Genomic DNA, 20760 nt, shown 5'->3' with positions numbered 1-20760 from the left:
TTCCTACAATTCTCTCTTTCATGGGTCACTCCATGCGTTGATTCTTCCTGAAGCAGAATAAACTCTTTTAATATGTCATGTTTCATATCTATGGAACAGGCACTTTTTTTTCTTTTACTGCCTTTTACTGAAAATGACCTTTGCACAGTTCCAATGTACATAGGAGTTCTTGCATATCCTGCTGGCTGGTTTATAAGGAAAGTCAAGAGGTTTAATGTAAAGAGCAGAAAAAAATAAAAATAAAAGAGTAGATCTTGCCAAAACGCAGGCGTTGTGTTGATGTCTGAAAGTCAGATTTCCCTGAAAACATGTTTCTCAAGCCCAGACACCACAACCCTGGGCAGGAACCTGAGACGCAGGAAATGGCCCACGCATTATCCCTCCCCACGAGTTGGCCTCCAGATCCGCAGGTTCAACCCATCCCTACAGTTCTGAGAGGCACAGCACAGATTAGCACCAGGAGCTCTGAAGAAAGACGCTCTATTCCAACCAAGGCTGGGGTAAGAAAATGCCTTCCCATTGGGCCTGCCGTTTACCTAGCTCTGCAAGCATTCGGCAGAGGCTATAGGAAGAAAGTTGGGCGTGGGGCGTGCATAGGAAAGACAGTCAGGGTAAAGGACTAGTTAGGGTAAAAAAAAAATGTTTTGAATAGATGCCATCCTATGAGAGAGGAAGAGGGGGTCCGCAGGGCACCCCCACTCCTTCATGTGCAATGAATTTGTCTGTGTCAATCTCAGTGTTCTCTGGGCCACATTTTTTTTCTCTTTTGGTGCCAGTACTGGGGCTTAAACTCAGGGCCTGGATGCTGTTTCTTCACTTTGTCCCTCAAGGCTGGTGCTCTACCACTTGAGCCAGTTTTTCTTTTTTTTGGGGGGGGGGGAGGGGATTGCTGGTTACTTGAAGATAAGAGTCTCATCGACTCTCCTATCTGGGCTGGCTTTGAACTGTGATCCGCAGATCTCAGCCTCCCTGAGTAGCTAGGGTGACAGGTGTGAGCCACGGCTGCCTAGCTTGCACCACATTCTTAACCTCTTTCCACCCCTTCTCAGGGAAGTGTTCTGAGCAGTCTGTATGACCTGGCAGAAGGCCAAAGGCTTTAGGGAAAGAAATGCAGCTGTGCTTAGAAGAAACCCAGAGCACTGAACCCAGGCCCTTGAACTTCTCAGGCCCCACCCTTCCAAACCACACCTACCCCCACAAGGCTCCCTGGAAACACCTGTCCAGCTCAAAGTCAGTGCTTCCCATCTTAATACTCCACATACTTTATGGAGACTACCTGTCTGACTTTTCTAAGTTTTCCTGAAACCTAGAAAACTGGGCCTGCTTTGATTACTCTGGGTGGTACATTTTCCCAAGAGTTATCTGGTGTTTTGTTTTGTTTTCTCTCTCCTTTTCTTTTCTTTCTTTCCTTCAATCAAAACAGAGTTAGTGGTCGCTAAAGGCACTGCTGGCAATGGGTGAGGATGTGCTCTCTGGGCTAGTACGATCGCGACCCCTCCCCAGACCAGGGTGGGTGCACGCTGGGATCCTGAGCAATCACTGGTTCACAGAGGCTGTATCCTCAACTCCTAAATGAGGGTGACACTCATGCCCAGGAGAGATTCATGAGCGCCTCAAGGTGCAGCCTGGAGAACCAGGCTGGCAGCAAGCAGCAGATGTGGTGGTCATCATTTTGGACACACAGCAAAGCTTGAAAGACAGGAGTGACACCACTCCTATCCCAAGACACTACGTGTGATGATCATCAGGCATCCACACCACAACCACACTTGCTGATGAAGCCAGAAGACTAAGTACCCTGACACAGAGCCTTCGCTCAGGCCGTGGGGCTGAGCTCCTGGATTCCACATCGGATATGGCTTCAGAGACAAAGAAGGAAGGTGAACTTGTTTGAACAAAGGAGTTCCTCTTCCTTCAAGCCACGCCAGCCTTGAAGCCTTCATAAAGCAGCCGGACGGCAACTTCCCTCCATTCCCTAGCAAGGGACCGGCTAGACTTGGCCTTTTGTGGTGTTTACCAGGTACCCAAGTGGCTCCTTGTTAGGATAAAGGGTTGGCACTGTGGCCCGGCCGGGGGCCTGAGCTGAGGCCTTGGCTGCCTCATCAAACCTCAGGACTGAGACATTTCCTTTAGAACCCAGCCCTGCACCATGAGATCTTGTCTTCTGGGCCCCCGGGCGCTGTGGTACCTGCTTTTGGTGGTGTTGGTCTTCTTGGTCTTCGCCCTCCCTTCTTTTATCAAAGAACCTAACACAAAGCCTTCCAGGTAAGAGGCACACCCTTTCCACGTTTCACTCTTTTTCAAGTCCAGGACACCGGAAGTGTGTGGTGTGGGGTGCCATCTGTCCACGCGCACCCTGTGGACAATGCAGACAAGGACGGGTAGAAAACGTGGGGAGGTGGAAGGGGCTGCAGCCACGGAGGAATCCAGGCAGGCGGTGAGAAGTGATGGGCAGAGGGTGGTGGTTTCCTCTTGGACTGAGTGATAAGAGCCTGGGAGTTTGTTCTTCCTGGACACCTGTGGTGAGGGTGGGGGTGGGGGTGGCCTTCTAGGTGTTCCAAGGTCATTCTCACCCTGCAAGGTCGATGAGTACAATGGAAGGCCTCCCTCCCATGGAGGCTGAGGTTCTGTGCCCCAAGTTAATCCTCAGGATTTTTGGCCAGTCCTGGGGCTTGACCTCGGGGCCTGGACACTGTCTTCAAGCTTTTTCACTCAAGGCTAGCACTCTACCCCTGAGCCACAGCTCTACTTCTGGCTTTTGTGGGGTTCATTGGAGATAAGAGCCTCACAGACTTTTCTACTTGGGCTGGCTTTGAACTGCAATCCTCAGATAGTCTCCTGAGTAGCTAGGATTACAGGCTTGAGCCACCAGCGCCTGACTGCATGGATTTCTAGAATATATTTTGATCATATTCACTTATAGGTTAACTTTTTTTTTTTTTTTTCCAGTCCTGGAGCTTGAGCTCATGGCCTTGAGCTTCTTTTGCTCAAGGCTAGCACTCTACCACTTGAGCCACAGCACCACTTCAGGCTTTTTCTGTGTGTGTGGTACTGAGGAATCGAACCCAGGGCTTCATGCATGCTAGGCAAGCACTCTACCACTGAGCCACCTTCCCAGCCCTCCGCCTCCCTTCTTTGTAATTGCTTTGTAGTGTTTTGCAGAACATTGAATTAGTCAGTCCCTATGGCACTTGGAGACGGGCAGTTGGGGGTGGCACTTGGTTGTGCTCAATGTTGATGGATATCATTGAGCTGATCTCTCCAGTCTAGTCCAGAGGATGGGAGGCTCTGGTGTTCCCCCTCCTAGAACAGCACTGTCATTTGTGTTTTCAAGGTTTAGTCATCCGATAGCTGTAAGCATCTTTCTTTCTTTCCTTTTTTTTTTTTTTGTTGGTCGTGGGGCCTGAACCCTGGTTCTGGGCGCTGTCCCTCAGCTCTTCAGCTCAAGGCAAGCACTCTACCTTGAGCCACAGCGCCACTTCAGCTTATGTGGTGGTGAGGAATGGAACCCAGGGCCTCATGCATGCAAGGCAAGCGCTCTACCACGGAGCCACCTTCCTGGCCCCAGCATGTTTCTTTTCATAATTTTCATTTTTCAGGCCACTGGTGAATTTAGTGATCTTCTTAGGTTTATTAACCACTTATATTTTTCTGTGAATGACCTTTTGTTTGTCTCTACATTGGATTACTCATCTCTTCCCTATGTGTAGATTTTTAAGTATTAATACTAATCTTGTTCTGTCATATGTGTTGCGATGCTTCCCATAGTTTCTCAAGCTAGTATGGTGGAACAGGCCTGTAATCCTACAACTTGAGGATGAGGCAGAAGGACTTAAAGTCAAGGCTAACTTGAGCTACATCCTGAGACACGCTCTTTAAACATGCACACACACACACACACACACACACACACACACACAACCAAGCCAGGTGCTTATGCCTATAAGCTTAACTACTCAGGAGGCTGAAATCTGGAGATCATGGTTCAAAGCCAGCCCAGGCAGGAAAGTCTGTAGGACTCTTATTTCTAATTAAGTACCAAAAAGCTGGAAGTAGAGGTGTGGCTCAAGGGGTACAGTGCTGACCTTAGCAAAAATGCTCAGGGACAGCACTCGGACCCTGAGTTCAAACCACAGGACAGGCAGAGGAGGAGGAAGGGAGCAGGAGAAGGAGGAGGAGGAGGAGGGCGGAGGAAAGCTAATTCCAAGCTGAGGCTGGGGATAAACTCACTGTGGGATAGTAGCATTTACGTAACGCCCGAGGACAGTGTATGACACAGCAGGCAGGGGCCCTGCAAACTGAGAAAGCAGCGGCGCCGGTGGGAAATGTCACTGTGTGCACAGTGCTGTGAGACACGGGAGGCTCAATGGACCCCACGCTGACCTGGGGGTCACACGCACGGTGCCAAGGTCTGGGCTCAAAAACTCAGCATCACTGACTGTACAAACCTCTAGGGAGATAGATTGTCACCGATGGCGCCTGGAGAGCTAGAGGACAGGATGGCATCCCATGCCCACTCTGAGTGAAGAGACAGGACCACCCCCAAACCGCTGGGACCAACATGGCCTCTGCTTCCTTCTTGCATCTCTATCATTAGCCTTGCAACACTGGCTCTTCCCATCATGCCTCTGTGCATAAAACATCCCGGAAGCACCGTCTAAGGACAGAAAAGAGGAGCAAAGCCTAGTCCCAGAAAATCCTAGTCCATTCCTGGGACTCCCCCTCTCCCCGGAGCCCCAGACCTTCATCCAGGATAACTCCCCTCCATTAAACTTTGCCCTAGGACAAGCCACCCCAAATCTCAGCCATGTGTGTCCAGTTTTACATTCTTTAAAAATATTCTTTTTTAACCAGATGCTGATGGCTCCCACCTGCAATCCTAGCTGTTCAAGAGGCTGAGCTGTGAGGGTTGTAGTTCAAAGCTAGCGTGGGCAGGAAAGTCTATGAGACTCTTATCTCCAGTTCACCACCAGAATGCTGGCCGTGGTGCTGTATAGCCCCAGAGATAGAGCGGTAGAGTGTAGCCTTGAGCTGAAAGAGCTCAGGGACAGCACCCGGGCTTTGCGTGCGAGCCCCGGGAGAGGCAAGACTTGAGCCCAGAGCCTCACACCTGTTAAGCAGGTGCTCTCTCGCTGAGCCAGGCCTCCAACCTATTGTTTAACTGGTTATTTTTGAGATAGGGCTTTGACTCCTTCCTGAGTACACACCCGGACTGGAATCCTCCTATTTTTCATTCCTGCTCTAGCTGGACTGACAGGTGTGAGACACCACACCTAGCTTTTTCCATTGAGATGGAGTCTTGGAGACTTTCCTGCCTGGGCTGGCTGGGAACCACCATCCTTCCATTCTTAGCCTTCCACACGGCTACTATTACACTTGAGAGCCATTAGTACCCATGGGGGGGGGGGCAAAGTTCTTTTTTGAATGTCACAAATTAAGTTTCCAAACTACACATCCTTGGCACACTCCCAGTTAAGCAATACTCCGTTACACTTGGGGCTTTGTGTGTTTGCACTACTTTAGAACTATTTTTAGCTTTTAATAAAACTATCACAAACATTTCGGACATATTTAACTAGGAAAAAAACCCCAAACCCCCGTCATTGAGAATGCATAAACCACCCCTGACCTTCTCACCTTTCCTTTCAACCCAGCGCTGTCCCCCATGTCCTTTCCTGGTCTTCAGGGGTGGGGAGAGGTGCTTCATCTTGGTGATTCCCTGGTGTTGCCCGTCAACCATCACAGCGGTTCTGGACCCCTGGTTTCACATAAGCTGCTTTTCCTGCTCTGTGCTCAACTTTTCAACCTCAGTGGTGCAGCGACCACATGAAGTGTAGCTTACCATGACTGGGAAGCCGGGCTTCTCGCCATAGTCACCTCTGGCACAGGAACTCCCAGAGGAGCTGTATTATAAGGCAGGAACAGCGCTGCAGAGTTGCCTAGCCTACCTTGGTACAGCATGAGGGGGTGTGAGGGTGTGTGTGTGTGTGTGTGTGTGTGTGTGTGTGTGTGTGTGTGGTTGCTGCTGCTGCTGACACGGTCTTACTCTTTAGCCCAAACTGGCCTTGAACTCTTAATTTTCCCACCTTCACCTCCCCAGTGCTGGGATTACAGGCATGTACCACCACACTTGTTACAGAAAGTTCTTTTCCTGGGTTGTTGTTGTTGTTTTTCTATAATGGGTGGGGGAGGACGTTGAATTCAGAGCCCTGGGCTTGCTAGGCAAGTGCTATTCCAACTGAGCCACACATACCCCGACCCATCTTGCTTTCACTGCTTTTCAAACCATCTTACTTTTGTGCCCTAGCCAGCAGAACTACAATCCTCCTATTTACCCTTTTTGCCCCATGGAGGATGCTCAGCATACAGGACAATGCCCAGGCTGACCCCAGAACTTGACCTTCCCAGTCTCTACTTCCTGAGTAGGTAGGATTACAAGTGTGAGTCACCAAGCTCCCTGCCAATTGTTGTTGTTGTGGGGTTTAAACTCTGGGCCTGGGCGCTGTCCCTCAGCTCTTCAGCTCAAGGCAAGCGCTCTACCACCTTGAGCCACAGCACCACTTCTGGGTTTTCTGGCGGTTGATTGGAGATGAACAGCCTTTCCTGTCTGGGCTGGCTTTGAACCATGATCCTTAGAACTCCGCCTCCTGAATAGCTAGGATGACAGGCGTGAGCCACCAGCACCCAGCTATGCCTGGAATCTTGACTAATAACGTGCCATTGCTTAATTTAGAACATTTTCTTACTTGTGTTGTGGGGGCCAGTTCTCTGAACATATTTGTTGGGGTTTTTTTTGTTGTTGTTTGGTGGTTTTGTGTCAGTTCTGGGGCTTGAACTCAGGGCCTGGGTGCTGTCCCTGAGCTTCTTTTGCTCAAGTACCCTCGCACTTGAGCCGCAGCACCACTTCTGGCTTTTTTTGGCGGTTCATTGGAGATAAGAGTCTGAAGGATTTCCTTGCCCAGGCTGGCTTTGAATTGTGATCCTTGGCTCTCAGCCTCCTGAGCCACCTGACAGGTGATTCTCAAGCAGGGCTTCAGGTAACAGGGAAGCAGCTCAGAGAGTACCTGTCGCCTTGCTATACCTTGACAGCGTGAGCAATGACCTATTCCTCTCTCCTTTGAGTGTTTCTCTTTAGCTCCCAGAAGATATATCCCTCTGAATATGTTCCAGGTAAGATTTCATCAGCTGAAAACAAAGTGGCTTTGATCTTTAAAAAAAAAGAAGAAGAAGAAGAAGAAGAAGAAGAAGAAGAAGAAGAAGAAGAAGAAGAAGAAGAAGAAGAAGAAGAACTCAGCATAATAGAATATGGAGTTCTGCATTCCACCCTCCCCCCATCAGTGTTCAGCTTTTCGGCAAAGAAGCAGCTCCTAGACACAGCTGAAGTTCCAGGATATTAATTAGTTATATATGCAAAGCATCCAGGTTTTCCCAGGGAAAAGAAACTTGGAAGTTGGAAAAGCCAAGTAGAATGGCTAGTTTCCATTTCCAGTGTAAAAGGAGGCCCCGGAGAGCTGATAGAACACAGAGAGGCAATGGAGGCTCGTGGTGGAGACCCAGGGGGGGAGGCTCAGGATGGAGGCCCACAATGGAGGCCCCAGGGTGTTGTGGACACTTGGGTCTGGGGTAAGGAAGCAGGTTCTGGAGGGGAGGGAGCTGGAAGTGCATGACTCAGGAGGTGGCCTGGACTTCTTTCGAGGAGTCTGGGAACTGCAGCCTGAGGCCCACAGGAGGCATGGAGAGGCTGGGGCTGAGGGCGAGGATGTGAGGGGAGGTGAGTCTGGTGACCGGCCCCACCCTCCAGGGACACACGTGGCAGGCAGAAGTCGCCAGGGCCTGGTATTGTCTCTGTACCTGAGCAGGGGAGGGGACAGTTACAAAATCACTTTGTGAATCAAAGGAGGCTTTTGTGCTCTTAGCCTCATAAACAATCATCTACCCCTACCAGCCTTTCTGGCGCATGACCTTTGCAATGTGCACATCTCAAGTTCAGTTTGGATAGACAACGCTCTCTGGTTTACACTTCTGAATGACCTTGGAGCTTCCGTCATTTCTTTGCCTCCACATTCTCCTCAGTGATGTGCATTTGAGAATGCACACAGAGGAGTTCAGAACCAGATAACCACTGTGTGTGTGAGGCGGGGGGGAGGGGAAGGGGGAGGATGGGGGGGTCTGTGTGTGTGCTGGTAAGGAAGTTGAACTCAGGGCCTCATGTTCTGTTCTTACTTGGCTTTTTCACTCAAGGTTGGCGCCTTGCCCCTTGAGCCATTCCTCCGCTTCTGGCTTTTTACTGGTTAATTGGAGATAAGAACCTGGTGGATGTATCCGTCCTGCCTGGTTTCAAACCAGGATCCTCAGATCTCAGCCTCCTGAGTAGCTAGGATTACAGGCGTAAGCCAATGGTGCCCAGCTTCCTTTCTTTCTTCCTTCCTTTCTCCCTCCTTCCCTCTCTCTCTTTCTCTCTCTCCCTCCTTTTCTTTCTTTCTTTTCCTTCCTTCCTTTCTTTCTTTCTTTCTGCCAATACTAGTACTTGAATTCAAGACCTAAGCACTGTCTCTTAGCTTTTTGCTTAAGACTGGCCTTCTCTCACTCAACCACAACTCCAGTTCTGGCTTTTTACTGGTTAATTCGAAATAAAAGTCTCAAGGATTTGGGTGGTTAATTGGAGTTAAGAATCTCATGGACTTTCCTGCCCAGGCTGGCTTCCAATCACCATCCTCAGATCTCAGTCTCCTGAGTAGCTAGGATTGCAGGCACAAGCCATTGGTGCCCTGCATACATCTATTTCTAGGTACAATATTTTCTATCTGTATTCCTCAAGTAAGCAGAATTAGGAAATGAAGATGCTTCCGGCTTGGATGTGCTGTATGACCCATTTGCCTGTCTCTGTGGACCATGAGCTCTTAGGAAGATGCTGGCCCCACTCAGTGCCAGCTGCACAGGTGGTGGGCAAGGCCAGGCCCGCGCAGCATGGAGGAAGGATGCCTAGACACTTACCACCCCAGCACAAACTGACACTCAGGAAATTCCAACATAAGAATAAGGAAATCCGGGGGCTGGGAAGGTGGCTCAGTGGTAGTGCGCTTGCCTTGCATGCATGAGGCCCTGGGTTCGATTCCTCAGCACCACATAAGCAAAAAGAAAAAAAAACCGGAAGTGGTGCTGTGGCTCAAGTGGCTCAGCCTTGAGCTGAATTGCTGAGGGACAGCGCCCACGACCTGACCCCCCCCAAAAAAAAAAAAGAATAAGGAAATCCGGGCTGGGCAGGTAGCTCAGTGGTAGAGCGCTTGCCTTCCATGCATGAGGCCCTGGGTTCCATTCCTCAGTACCATATACACAGAAAAGGCCAGAAGTGGCACTGTGGCTCAAGTGGTAGAGTGCTGGCCCTGAACAAAAGAAGCTCAGGGAGCCAGGCGCCGGTAGCTCATGCCTGTCATCCTAGCTACTCAGGAGGCTGAGATCTGAGGATCTGTGTTCAAAGCCAGCTTGGGCAGGAAAGTACGTGAGACTCTTATCTCCAATAAACCACTCAGATAACCAAAAGTGGCGCTGTGGCTCAAGTGGTGGAGCACTAGCCTTGAGCTGAAGAGCTGAGGGACAGCGCCCAGGCCCAGAGTTCAGGCTCCACGACTGACCAAAAAAAAAAAAAGCTCAGGGACAGTGCTCAGGTCCTGAATTCAAGCCCCAAGACTGGCAAAAAAAAAAAAGGAAATGACTGCCTAAACACTTCAATCCCCAGAAATTATTGGTGTAGCTAATTATAGAGCATTCAGTGAAATAAAACTTCATGACACAAGTTTGTCGCTGTGACTTCCTGTAAAACTGAAGTCATCGAACGATTGGCGATTTCCCAGAGCAGTCCTCTGGGGAGTCCTTGGACCTCTCTGGCCTCCAGACAGGACTCCAAGGTGTGGGGGGAGGGGTTGGCTCAACTCCCCGGGCCCTGGGGACCCCCAGGCCGTGATCAGCTGTGTACGCCTCTGGTTTGAGATAGGAGATTCTCATGTAAGAGACCACCCTTGCTCCCCCGCTCACCTCCTCTTGCCCACATCAAGGTGCCCAAGGAAACCGTTCATAGGGTGTTGAGAGTGGGGCAGACCCAGCAGGGCTTCACTGAGCTGCCACAGTGTTTGCAGTGCCCTGGACAGCCCAGATTTTGTTTAGCAGAGTGGCCCACGCGGGCTCAGGCTCCTGCTGAGCTGTCGGTGCTGTGAGGTGCAGAACAAATCTCATCCCTGGCTTCATGACACTCAGATCTCCCTAGAAAATGGATATGAAGAGCCCATCAAGACTATATTCTTCTTTTATTTTTCTGTCAGTCATGAGCCTGAACTCTGGGCCTAGGCGCTGTCCTTCAGCTCTTCAGCTCAAGGCTAGCGCTCTACCACTTGAGCCACAGCACCACTTCTGGCTTTTTCTGCTTATGTGGTGCTGAGGAATCAAACCCAGGGCCTCAGGCATGCAAGGCAAGTACTCTACCACTGAGTCACCTTCCCAGCCCCAAGATTATATTCTTAAACCAGGCACTGGTGGCTGACACCTGTAATCCTAGCTACTCAGGAGGTTGAGATCTGAGGATCATAGTTCAAAGCCAGCCTGGGAAGGAAAGTCCATGAGACTTTTATCTCCAATAAACCATTAGAAAACCAGAAGTGGGCTGTGGTTCAAAGTGGTGGAGCACTCATCTTGAGCTAAAAAGCTGAAGGACAGCGCCCAGGCTCAGAGCTCAAGCCCCATGACCCACAACAACCACAACAAAAGATTCTTTTCTTTTCTTTTTGTTGCGGTCGTGGGGCCTGAACTCTGGGCCTGGGCGCTGTCCCTCAGCTCAAGGCTAGCGCTCTACCACTTGAGCCACAGCGCCACTTCTGGCTTTTTTCTGCTTATGTGGTGCTGAGGAATCGAACCCAGGGCCTCATGCATGCAAGGCAAGCGCTCTACCACTGAGCCACCTTCCCAGCCCCAAAAGATTATTTTCTTAGGCAGGGTGCTGGTGCCTCAAGTCTGTAATCCTAGCTACTCAGGAGGCTGAGACGAGAGGACTGTAGTTTGAAGCCAGCCAGGGAAGGAATGTCTGTGAGACTCTTATCTCCAATGAACCACCAAAAAGCCAGTAGTGGAGCTGTGGCTCAAGTGGTAGAGTACTTGCCTCAAGTTCAAACCAGGACTGTCACACCCACATATACAAAGAAAAAATTATATTCTTGAGCTGGACACATAGTTGGTGTGGTAACCACCTAGCACCTCAAGGTCCTGGGGTCAATCCCTAGAACAACAATAGCAACAACAAAAACAGACTACATTCTTCCAGTGTGGGCAGACAAACTCATCAGACTCTGATCTCCAATTAACCAATGAGCAAAAAGCCAGAAGTGGGGATGTGGCTCAACTGGTAGAGCACCAGCCTTGAGTGAAGGAGCTCAGAGCAAGAACACAAGGCCCTGAGTTCAAGTCCCAGTACTGGCACTAAAAAAAAAAAAAGTTAAGCCAGGCATAGTGGTTTGGGTCTGCAATCATAGTTAATTGGGAGACAGATTAGGAGGATCATGGTTCCAGGCTAGCCCAAGCGGAAAAGCTCTCGAGACTCCACAGAAAAAGCTGAGCCTCGGGCAGGAGGCTCCTATCTCCTATCTCCAATAAACCACCAGAAAACCGGAAGCGGCACTGTAGCTCAAGTGGTAGAGCGCTCGCCTTGAGCTGAAGAGCTGAGGGACAGCGCCCAGGCCCAGAGTTCAAGCCCCACGACCTACAAAAAAAAAAAAAAAAAAAAGCTGGGCCTCTTCTGGATGACATGCACTTATCATCTTAGCTCCTGTGGGACATGTAAATAGGAGGACTGAGGTCTAAGCTAGTCTGAGCAAAAGGCAAGACCTCGAGCAAAAAGGAGCTAGAGGTGTGACTTAAGTGGTAGAGCACCTGGCTCACAAGCACAAAGCCCTGAGTTCATATCCCAGAATCAGAGAGGAAAAAAAAAAAGTTAATGTGACACAGAGGCACAGGTGTTAGGTGACAGAACCAGAGTGACAGTCCTGAAGTTCTCTGTAGCCCAATAGTAGCACGGGGTCTGCAGGCCCAAGGAGCAGGGGCCAGCGTTGGGGAAGGGTGCAACCCTGGTCTTGGCATCCAGTTCCAATACTGGTCAGAGGTGAGTCTCCAGACCCACTGCCAAAGGACAGCGGTGCCGTTTCCCCCCATCTCCACCAGCCGGAAGTCTGCTAGAGACACAGGAAGAAAACCTGGTCATGCTTCTGTGTGTGTGTGTGTGTGTGTGTGTGTGCGCGTGCGTGCATGCATGCATGTCAGGACTAGGGCTTGAACTCAGGGCCTGGGCACTGTCCCTCAGCACTCTACCACTGGTGAGTAACTGGAGAGAAGAGTTTCACAGACTTTCCCCCCTAGGCTGACTTCAAACTGTGATGCTCAGATCTCAGCCTCCGGAGTAGCTGGGATGACAGGTGTGAGCCACCAGTGCCAGCTCTGACCTGTGTCTCTTTTTCCCTCCTTCACCAGAAGGTATCAATATGTAGAGAAGATTGAAGAAAGGCTTCAGAAGTGGTTACGGAAGGCCGTGTTCCAGGCGTCCACCCAGGGATGGAGGACAAACCAGGCCAAGGTGGAACAAGAGACCACTGCCCTGGACACCCAGCCCGGGCCCACAGGCCGCAGCGCCGGGGTGAGCAGGAGCGCAGGGAGCAGCCCAGCACCCAGGCAGGAGCAGGACACCATGCCCAGAGCCACGGAACACACGCAGGCACCAAAAGGTCAGGACAAGGAGACTCACGGAAGAAGGGTGAGCCAGCAGGACAAGGCAGAAATGCCAGCGCTCACACGGAACATCACAGCAACAACACCGAGGAAGGAAGCTGGGATCCCAGCAGCCGCTGCCCCAGCCACCCCACCCCCGCCCCCACCCCTAAATGCCACCACCCCCAGACGCCAGATGCTGAAGGCCGCCAACTTCAAGTCTGAGCCTCGGTGGGATTTTGAGGAGGAGTACAGGTTGGACGTGGGGGGCCTGCAGACGGTGAGTTTGTGCCCCGCCTGCGGCTGCCCTTCCAAAGGCAGCCGCCTAGCAACACCAGGCCAGAGAGAGAGGAGGAGGGTCTGCCTAGAACCCTGAGCTGCACGGCACAGCGTGTGAATGGAAGGCACTAGCATTTCCCATAGCCCTTGAAAGGGTGACACTGTGGCCAGTGTGTGTGTGTGTGTGTGTGTGTGTGTGTGTGTGTGTGTGTGTGTGTGTGTGTGTGTGTGTTGCCATACCTCCACTTACAGATTTTTGGAGAGAAGAGTCTCCCAGATTCGTCTGCCCAAGCTGGCTTTGCACCGTGGTTCTCAGATCTCAGGCCTCTGATAGCTAGGATTACAGATCTGAGCCACCGGTGCCCAGCTCTACTCTGTGTCTTGACAATACACATCTTTATCCTCTGGCGGGAGAGAGCCAGGGATCCACAAAGACCCAGGAAGTACTCCATGTTCTGGAAAGTCTACTCTCAAACCTGCACTCTCCTTCCTGCCCCAAGGAAACTGCCCCACCCTCCTGCCACCTTGCCCAGAGAGGGGCAGCACTGAGACGCATCTGCACACACAGACTTGGCACTGGCCCCCACTCCCAGGGGTGCCCCTCCCTGGAGTACTGAGTGCATCGCACTGCCCATGGCCACCATGGTCCCGAGGGAGGGGCAAGCCCCAGAGCTCGGGATAATAGGGTAGAACAAGAAGCAGAGAACTGAGCACTGTGGCTTAACCTGTAATCCTACTACTCGGGAGGCTGAGATCTGAGGATCCAGGTTGGAGACCAGTCTGGGCAGGAAAATCCGCGAGACTCTTATTTCCAATTAACCAAAAACCCCAAAGTGGATCTGTGGTTCAAGTGGTAGAGAGCTAGCCTCGAGCGGAAAAAGCTCAGGAATAGTGCCCAGGCCTTGAGTTCAAGCCCCAGGACTGGCACAAAAGAAAAAAGAAAAGAAAGGAAGAGAGGAAGAGAAAGAAAAGAAAGAGAGGAAGCAAGGAAGAAAGGAGGGAAGAAAGGAGGGAGGGAGAAAGAAAGAGAAAGAGAGGAAGGAAGAAAGAAAAAAGGGAAAGGAAGAAAAGAAAGGGAAAGAAAGGAAGGAAGGACAAAGAAAGAAGAAAGAAATGAAGAAGGCAGGAGAAAGGATGAATGAAAGAGGGACAGGAATGAAAGAGAAAAAAGGAGAGAGGAAGAGAGGAAGAAGAAAGAAAAGGAAGGAAGAGGAAAGGGAAGGAAGGAGAAAAAGGAAGAGAGAAAGGAAGGGAGGGAGAGAGAGGAAGGAAGGAGAAAAAGAAAAATGGAAGGAAGGGAGGGAGAGAGGGAGGGAGGGATGGAGGGGAGGGATGGAGGGAGGGTAGGAAGGGAAGGAGGGGGAAAGGAAGAGAAAAGAAGGAAAGGAAAAGAAAAAGGAAAGGAAGGAAGGAAGGAAAGAAGGAGAAACAAATGGAAAGGAAGAAAGGAAAGAACAAGGAGGAAGGAAGGAAAGAAGGAGGGAGGGAGGGAAGGAGGAAGGAAGGAAGGGAAGGATGGATGGAGAGAGGGACAGAGGGAGGGAGGGACAGAGGGAGGGAGGGGGGAGGGAAGAGAGGGGAGGGAGGAAGGAGAGAAGGAAGGAAGGAAGGAAGGAAGGAAGGAGGCAGGGAGGCAGGGAGGCAGGGAGGCAGGGAGGGAGGGAGGCAGGGAGGCAGGGAAGGAGGGAGGCAGGGGGCAGGGAGGGAGGGAGGAAGGGAGGCAGGGAGGGAGGGAGGCAGGGGGCAGGGAGGGAGGGAGGCAGGGAGGCAGGGAGGGAGGGAGGGAGGCTGGGTTAGAACCTTCCAACCTGCAGGCCCACGGGACTCGGGCACAGAGTCCTCCCTGGGCCTCTCCCTGCCTGACCCCTCCTCTGTCTTGCTGCCCTTCAGAAGTGCCCTGACTCTTTGAAGGTCAAAGCCTCCAAGTCTGGGTGGCTGGGGAAGCTCTTCCTGCCCAGCCCCCTTCTCTTCCTGGACTCCACCCGCTTCAGCCCGAGCGAGTGGGATCGGCTGGAGCACTTTGCGCCCCCCTTCGGCTTCATGGAGCTCAATCACTCCCGTGAGTGGCTCCCCCCGGCCCAGGGGAGGGGAGGGGAGGGGGGAGCTTCTGGCCTCAGCCCCCCACCCCCGGGGGACGTGCAGGGCTGGCCTCCTGTCCCTTTCAGGGCTCTGAATGGCCCCCTTTCCCCAGTGGTGCGCAAGGTGGTCAGACGCTTTCCCCCAGTGCCCCAGCAGCAGCTGCTCCTGGCCGGCCTCCCTCCAGGCGGCCCCCGGTGCATCTCCTGCGCCGTGGTGGGCAACGGGGGCATCCTGAACAACTCCCGCAGGGGCGCGGAGATAGACGGCCATGACTACGTGTTCCGGTAAGTTGGGCCGGTGGCTGCACAGCCGGCTGCCCCCTGGGGCACCGTCTGCACCTGCGCCCGCAGGAGACACGAACATTGAGCTCCTGTCTCCACACTTTTTTCCTATTATCGCCCTAATAATACTTTCCCTTTTTGGGGGGACGGGCAGGGGCAGTTCTAGGCGCAGGAGCCCTGACCTCAGTGTTAACACTATGCTCACTTTTGGTCCTCAGCTCCACCCACACCTGGGCCCCCTCCCATTCCTGGAGTTCCGCCCTGCAGCTGGCCCCTCCCTCTCTCCACCCAGATCCACCTGGGCTCCCACCCACCTCACTGCCTGACCACCAGGCCCTCCAGCTACCTGGATGGGGACCGAGGCCATGAGCTCCCTCTAATAAACCTTATAATAATCTTTCTCCTGTGCCTGCCTGCCTCCGCGTGGTCCCCTGGGATGGATGTGTGGGATCCTCCTTCACTGGTGGCCCATACGGGATTGAACCCGCGACCGCAGTGTTATCAGTGGTATCCTTCTTCACTCAAGTCCCAGGCGCTGTCTCTGAGCTTTCTTTTGCTCCAGGCTGGTCTTCAACCATTTGAGCTGCAGCTCCACTTCTATCTCTCTTTTTTGGGGGGGGTAGTTAATTTGACATAACAATTTCCTAGACTTTCCTACTCAGGCTGGCTTTGAACTTCGATCCTCAGATCTCAGCCTCCTGAGTAGCTAGGATTCCAGGTGTGAGCCACGGTGCCCAGCTACCCGTTCACACTTTCCCTTCTGACACAGACTGAGCGGCGCTGTCCTTAAAGGCTATGAACAGGACGTGGGTACGCGGACGTCCTTCTACGGCTTCACCGCCTTCTCGCTGACCCAGTCCCTCCTCCTGCTGGGCAGGCGAGGTTTCCAGCACGTGCCCACGGGCACGGTGAGTGGAAGAAGGAGGGGGCCTGGCCACGCAGGGCCTCTGGGTCAGGACACACCCTGGGTCCGGCTGGTTGGGCAGTTGGCACAGGAACGGGGGGGGGGGGGGGGCAGACTCAGTCACAGGCAGGAAGTGGGCAGTATGGGGCAGAGGCCTGTCATCCTGGCCCTGTGACCTGGAAGTCATGCCTCCTGGGCCACATGCTGTCCTCTGTCCCCAGGATGTCCGCTACCTCCACTTCCTGGAAGGCACCCGGGACTATGAGTGGCTGGACGCGCTGCTTCTGAATGAGACTATGGAAAGAAAGAGTCTTTTCTGGTTCAGGTACCCACCCTACCCCCCTACCCTCCACCCCTCCACCCTCTACCCCTGCCTGCCAGGCCCAGCTGGATGGTGAAGGTTGGTCAGGGGTGGGCAGCCTTGGTCATCTGTCACCTGGACCTGGGGTCAGTCACACCCATGACCCTCCCTTGGCCAGGTGAGAGCAGGCAGGCTGAGTGACCCACCCCTGACCACAGGCGCAGGCCCCAGGAAGCGTTTCGTGATGCCCTGAAATTGGACAGGTACTTCCTGCTCCACCCGGACTTCCTCCGCTACATGAAGAACAGGTGAGGGAAGGAGGCGGCCCCGCCCGCCGGCCTTCATCCCTGCGGCTCCCTGCACTTAGGGATCGGGGATATTTTTACAGGTTTCTGAGATCAAAGACCTTGAACACTACCCACTGGAGGATCTACCGCCCCACCACGGGCGCCCTGCTGCTTCTCACCGCCCTTCACCTCTGTGACAAGGTGAGTGGAGGCCGCAGGAGCAAAGCCTAAGCAGACTGAGCATGGGTGGTGGCTGGCTGGGGACAGCCACTGGCAGGAAAGGGGCGTGGGCCTGGTGTGTATTCAGGGGACCCACATTTGTTCCTGAGGGAATCAGGATAAAAGGACCCCCCCCACACACACACACACAGAGGCAGCGTTGGCTCGGTAACAGCAGCCTGGAGGAGCCGGGCAGGTGGCTGACCTCACCCCATCCCCCCCACCCGCCCACCCCCCCCTCCCCCCCCCCCCCCCCCCCCCCCCCCCGCTCTGTGTAGGTCAGTGCCTACGGCTTCATCACTGAGGGCCACGAGCGCTTTTCCGATCACTACTATGACACCTCGTGGAAGCGACTGATCTTTTACATCAACCATGACTTCGGGCTGGAGAGGACCGTGTGGAAACGGCTGCATGATAAAGGCGTTATCTGGCTGTACCAGCGCCCCCAAACCACTGAGGCACAGAAGCCGGAGCCTGGGGGCAGCAGGCCTCTGACCAGCTCAGGGCGCCGGCTGCAGTGAAGTCGAGAGACTCTCCCGCCGTCTCTCCGGGCCTGGGGCAGGCCCCCAGCCCATCAGGACTTCTAAGGAGGAAATTACTTCACAGAGTTGCTGCGGGTTGTGATGGAGATTTCTAAGATGAAGGATGTTTTTTGGTCATGGGGCTTGGTCAGAGTCTGGGTGCTGTCTCTGAGTGTCTTTGCTCAAGACTGGTGCTCTACCACTTCAGCCACAGCTCCACTTCTGGCTCGTTAGTTGGAGATAAGAGTCTCATGGACTTTCCTGCCTGGTCTGGCTTTGAACCAGAATCCTCATAGCTCAGCCTCCTGAGTAGCAAGGATTACAGACGTGAGCCACCAGCATCCAGCTAGATTTTTTTTAACTAAATGGGGTGACAAGTGATCAATGCCAGAATTTACTGGAAACCTCTCGTCACTAGCAAAAAGACTGGGAAAGTGGCTCACGTGGTACAGTGCCTGCCTAGCGGGCCTGAGGCCTTAGGTTCAGGCAGTACCCCCCCCCACACACACACACATACACAAATAATAAGAAAACCCACCATGCAAACGCTACACCAGGAAAGCCCTGAACTCACAGAGACCCAGATCTGCCTCGAATGCCACATCTACTTACCAACTGTGAAATCTCAGAAACATTATATAATTTCACAACAGGGGTCCAGAGCATTCCTAACAGCTGGTCTGATTCTAGAAGGTCCTAGCCTTTTCCTGTCTCTGAGGTATTTGACAACTCTCCTTGTGGTAGAAGGCTGGTAATAGCATAATTGGTTCTTGTCCACAGAGATGTGAAGGAATTCAGTGTGAAGAAAATGTAATTATCATTTTTTCTTTTTTTCTTTTTCCAGTCCTAGGGCTTGAACTCTGGTCCTGGGCACTGTTTCTGGGCTGCTTTTGCTCAAGGCTAGCTCTCTACCACTTGAGCCACAGCGCCACTTCTGGTTTTTTCTGTGTATGTGATACTCAGGAATTGAACCCAGGGCTTCATGAATGCTAGGCAAGCGCTCTAACAGTAAGCCACATTCCCGGCCCTAAATAAAATCTTTAATGCACTCATTTTACATTTGTCTGAGAGTCATGCTCTTAGCCTTTATTTATTTATTTTTGTCAGTTGTGGAGCTTGAACTCAGGGCCTGGGGCACACTGTCTCTGAACTCTTTTGCTCAAGATTAGCACTCTACCACTTTGACCAGAGCTCCACTTCTGGTTTTCTGGTGGGTCATTGGAGATATGGGTCTCACAGGCTTTTCTGCCTGGGCTGGCTTTGAACTGCAATCCTCAGATCTCAGCCCCCTGAGTAGCTAGGATGACAGGTGTGAGCCACTGGTGCCTGGCTGATCTTAGCCTTTAGAAAATCATGCTGTGACATTGTCTGGGCTGTGGCATGGCTCTGCACTTCCTGAGGAGCTCGTGCATGACTCGGAAGAGCCTGCCAGGCAGATTTCCTTCCCCATGCTCATCTGCCCGACCCTCAGCCTGCTTTCCCACGCGAACCCCGCTCAACAGATATTTCAGTTCTTCGTTCCAGCTCTCCCCCAGGAGGTGGACTCTCCACTCCCTGAAGACCCTAAACAGAATGCGGACACCACATAGCCAAGATAGAGGTGGAGAGGAGGACAGATGCATGGGGGAGGGAGAGGGCGGGCAGGAGGGAGAAGGAGCTGGAAAGAGAAGAAGGGAAAGAGAGAGAGGAAAGAAGGGAGGAAAGGAAAGGAAAGGATGAAGGAAGGAAGGAAGGAAGGAAGGAAGGAAGGAGGGAAGGAAGGAAGGAAGGAAGGAAGGAAGGAAGGAAACTTCCCCCAGCCTGAATGCCTGGTTCCAGTAGGCTGGATCACTCCACTCAAGCAGGGTGCAGTGCCCGCTCCAGGCAGCAGGGGGCAGCAGCCCCTCTCTGGCTCTCTTGGGTGGCAGGCAATGTCCCCAGCAACCCCAGAGCACAGGGTTGACAAGGCCTATTTGGGCAGCACTGTCGGGGAAGAGACCCCCAAAGCTAATTCCATGCTGTGTGGGGATGGGGTGGGTGGGACCAGGTGGGGTGAAGTGGGGTGGGGATGTCCAGAAACCCCAAGAATGCAGCTGGTAGGCACTGAGAGGTGCAAGTGGCCTGGCCCTCTGGAGTAGACCACCGCCCCTGGGGTGCAGCCCGGGTCCAGGCCATGGTGGGAGGTTGGGCAGGGGACAGGAAGTGGCCCGTGGGGGCTAACATTGGGCCCTGCCCAAGGTCACCCCTTCCCAGTGCCCTGTGCCCAATAAGAAGCAGGAGGGCTCAGAGCCGTCCTGGGGTGATCCGACAGGAGGTGCCTGTGGCTGGACCCCAACTTCTCAGGTCTGGAGAGCAACAGAGGCTTTCTCCTCAGCCACTAGTCAGCATGGCTTTCATAGTGGCACCATATCCTGTTGGAGCCAGAGAGAAAGTCACGGCCACCGCCATCCACACACCTGCCGGAGTACACTGGGGCTACAGCTTGGCCTCACAGAGCGCCCTCTTCTCTTAAGTCCAAAGTGTGGTCTACCCACTCAGAGACATCAGCCAACAGAATCAGACAGGAGGACCTGGGGCAGGGCTCAGTGCGACAGGTCATGCAAGAACCTAGGTTCATCCCCAGCAACACAATATACAGACAGGGGCTGGGAAGGTGGCTCAGTGGTAGAGCGCTTGCCTTGCATGCCTGAGGCCCTGGGTTCGATTCACCACATAAGCAAAAAGAAAAAAGCCGGAAGTGGCACTGTGGCTCAAGTGGTAGAGTGCTAGCCTTGAGCTGAAGAGCTGAGGGACAGTGCCCAGGCCCAGAGTTCAGGCCCCACAACCGGACCCAAAAACAAAACAAAAAAACAAAACACAATATACAGTCAATCATTCCTTAATCAGAGGGACAAGAATTGGAGAACACCAAAACTGTCTTTCTGCACAGATGATATGGTCACGTATGCTAGACTATGTTATATATCACAAATGCAATGAGTGAACAATATATTAGGTTAACATATAGAAATCAGTAGACTTCATTTACACAAACAATTATCAGCTAGATGATATAATACATAGAAAACCCATCAACAAAGAAGATAAAGTACAGGGTCATAAACTTGGCAAGAAAATGTCCCAAATCCATATTAGGAAAGCATTAAAGTACCTCTGAAAGGCCGTGATG

General features: G+C 52.6%; 1 protein-coding gene across 1 annotated transcript; it reads left to right on the top strand.

Annotated features, from left to right (window-relative positions):
* Positions 1-2149: 2149 nt before the first annotated feature.
* St6galnac1 (ST6 N-acetylgalactosaminide alpha-2,6-sialyltransferase 1) lies at positions 2150-17812 on the top strand. Its single transcript, XM_042702644.1, has 9 exons — positions 2150-2265; positions 12511-13021; positions 14911-15079; positions 15212-15383; positions 16150-16288; positions 16506-16609; positions 16804-16893; positions 16974-17073; positions 17370-17812. The coding sequence occupies exons 1-9, from the start codon at positions 2150-2152 to the stop codon at positions 17610-17612; spliced, it is 1644 nt and encodes a 547-aa protein (XP_042558578.1). The 3' UTR covers positions 17613-17812.
* Positions 17813-20760: the final 2948 nt, after the last annotated feature.

This window comes from Dipodomys spectabilis, unplaced genomic scaffold (assembly GCF_019054845.1).
Source record: "Dipodomys spectabilis isolate Male_0828 unplaced genomic scaffold, ASM1905484v1 ptg000329l, whole genome shotgun sequence".
Lineage (NCBI taxonomy): Eukaryota > Metazoa > Chordata > Mammalia > Rodentia > Heteromyidae > Dipodomys > Dipodomys spectabilis.
Note: the sequence above shows the minus strand (reverse complement) of the source record. Positions and strands in the feature narration are given on the sequence as shown.

Excerpts from the sequence above, each read along its gene's own strand:
- St6galnac1 (XM_042702644.1), top strand. The coding sequence starts at position 2,150 with ATGAGATCTTGTCTTCTGGGCCCCCGGGCGCTGTGGTACCTGCTTTTG. Across the intron at positions 16,289-16,505 it reads AGCACGTGCCCACGGGCACG|GATGTCCGCTACCTCCACTT; the intron begins GTGAGTGGAAGA and ends CTCTGTCCCCAG. Across the intron at positions 16,894-16,973 it reads CTCCGCTACATGAAGAACAG|GTTTCTGAGATCAAAGACCT; the intron begins GTGAGGGAAGGA and ends ATATTTTTACAG.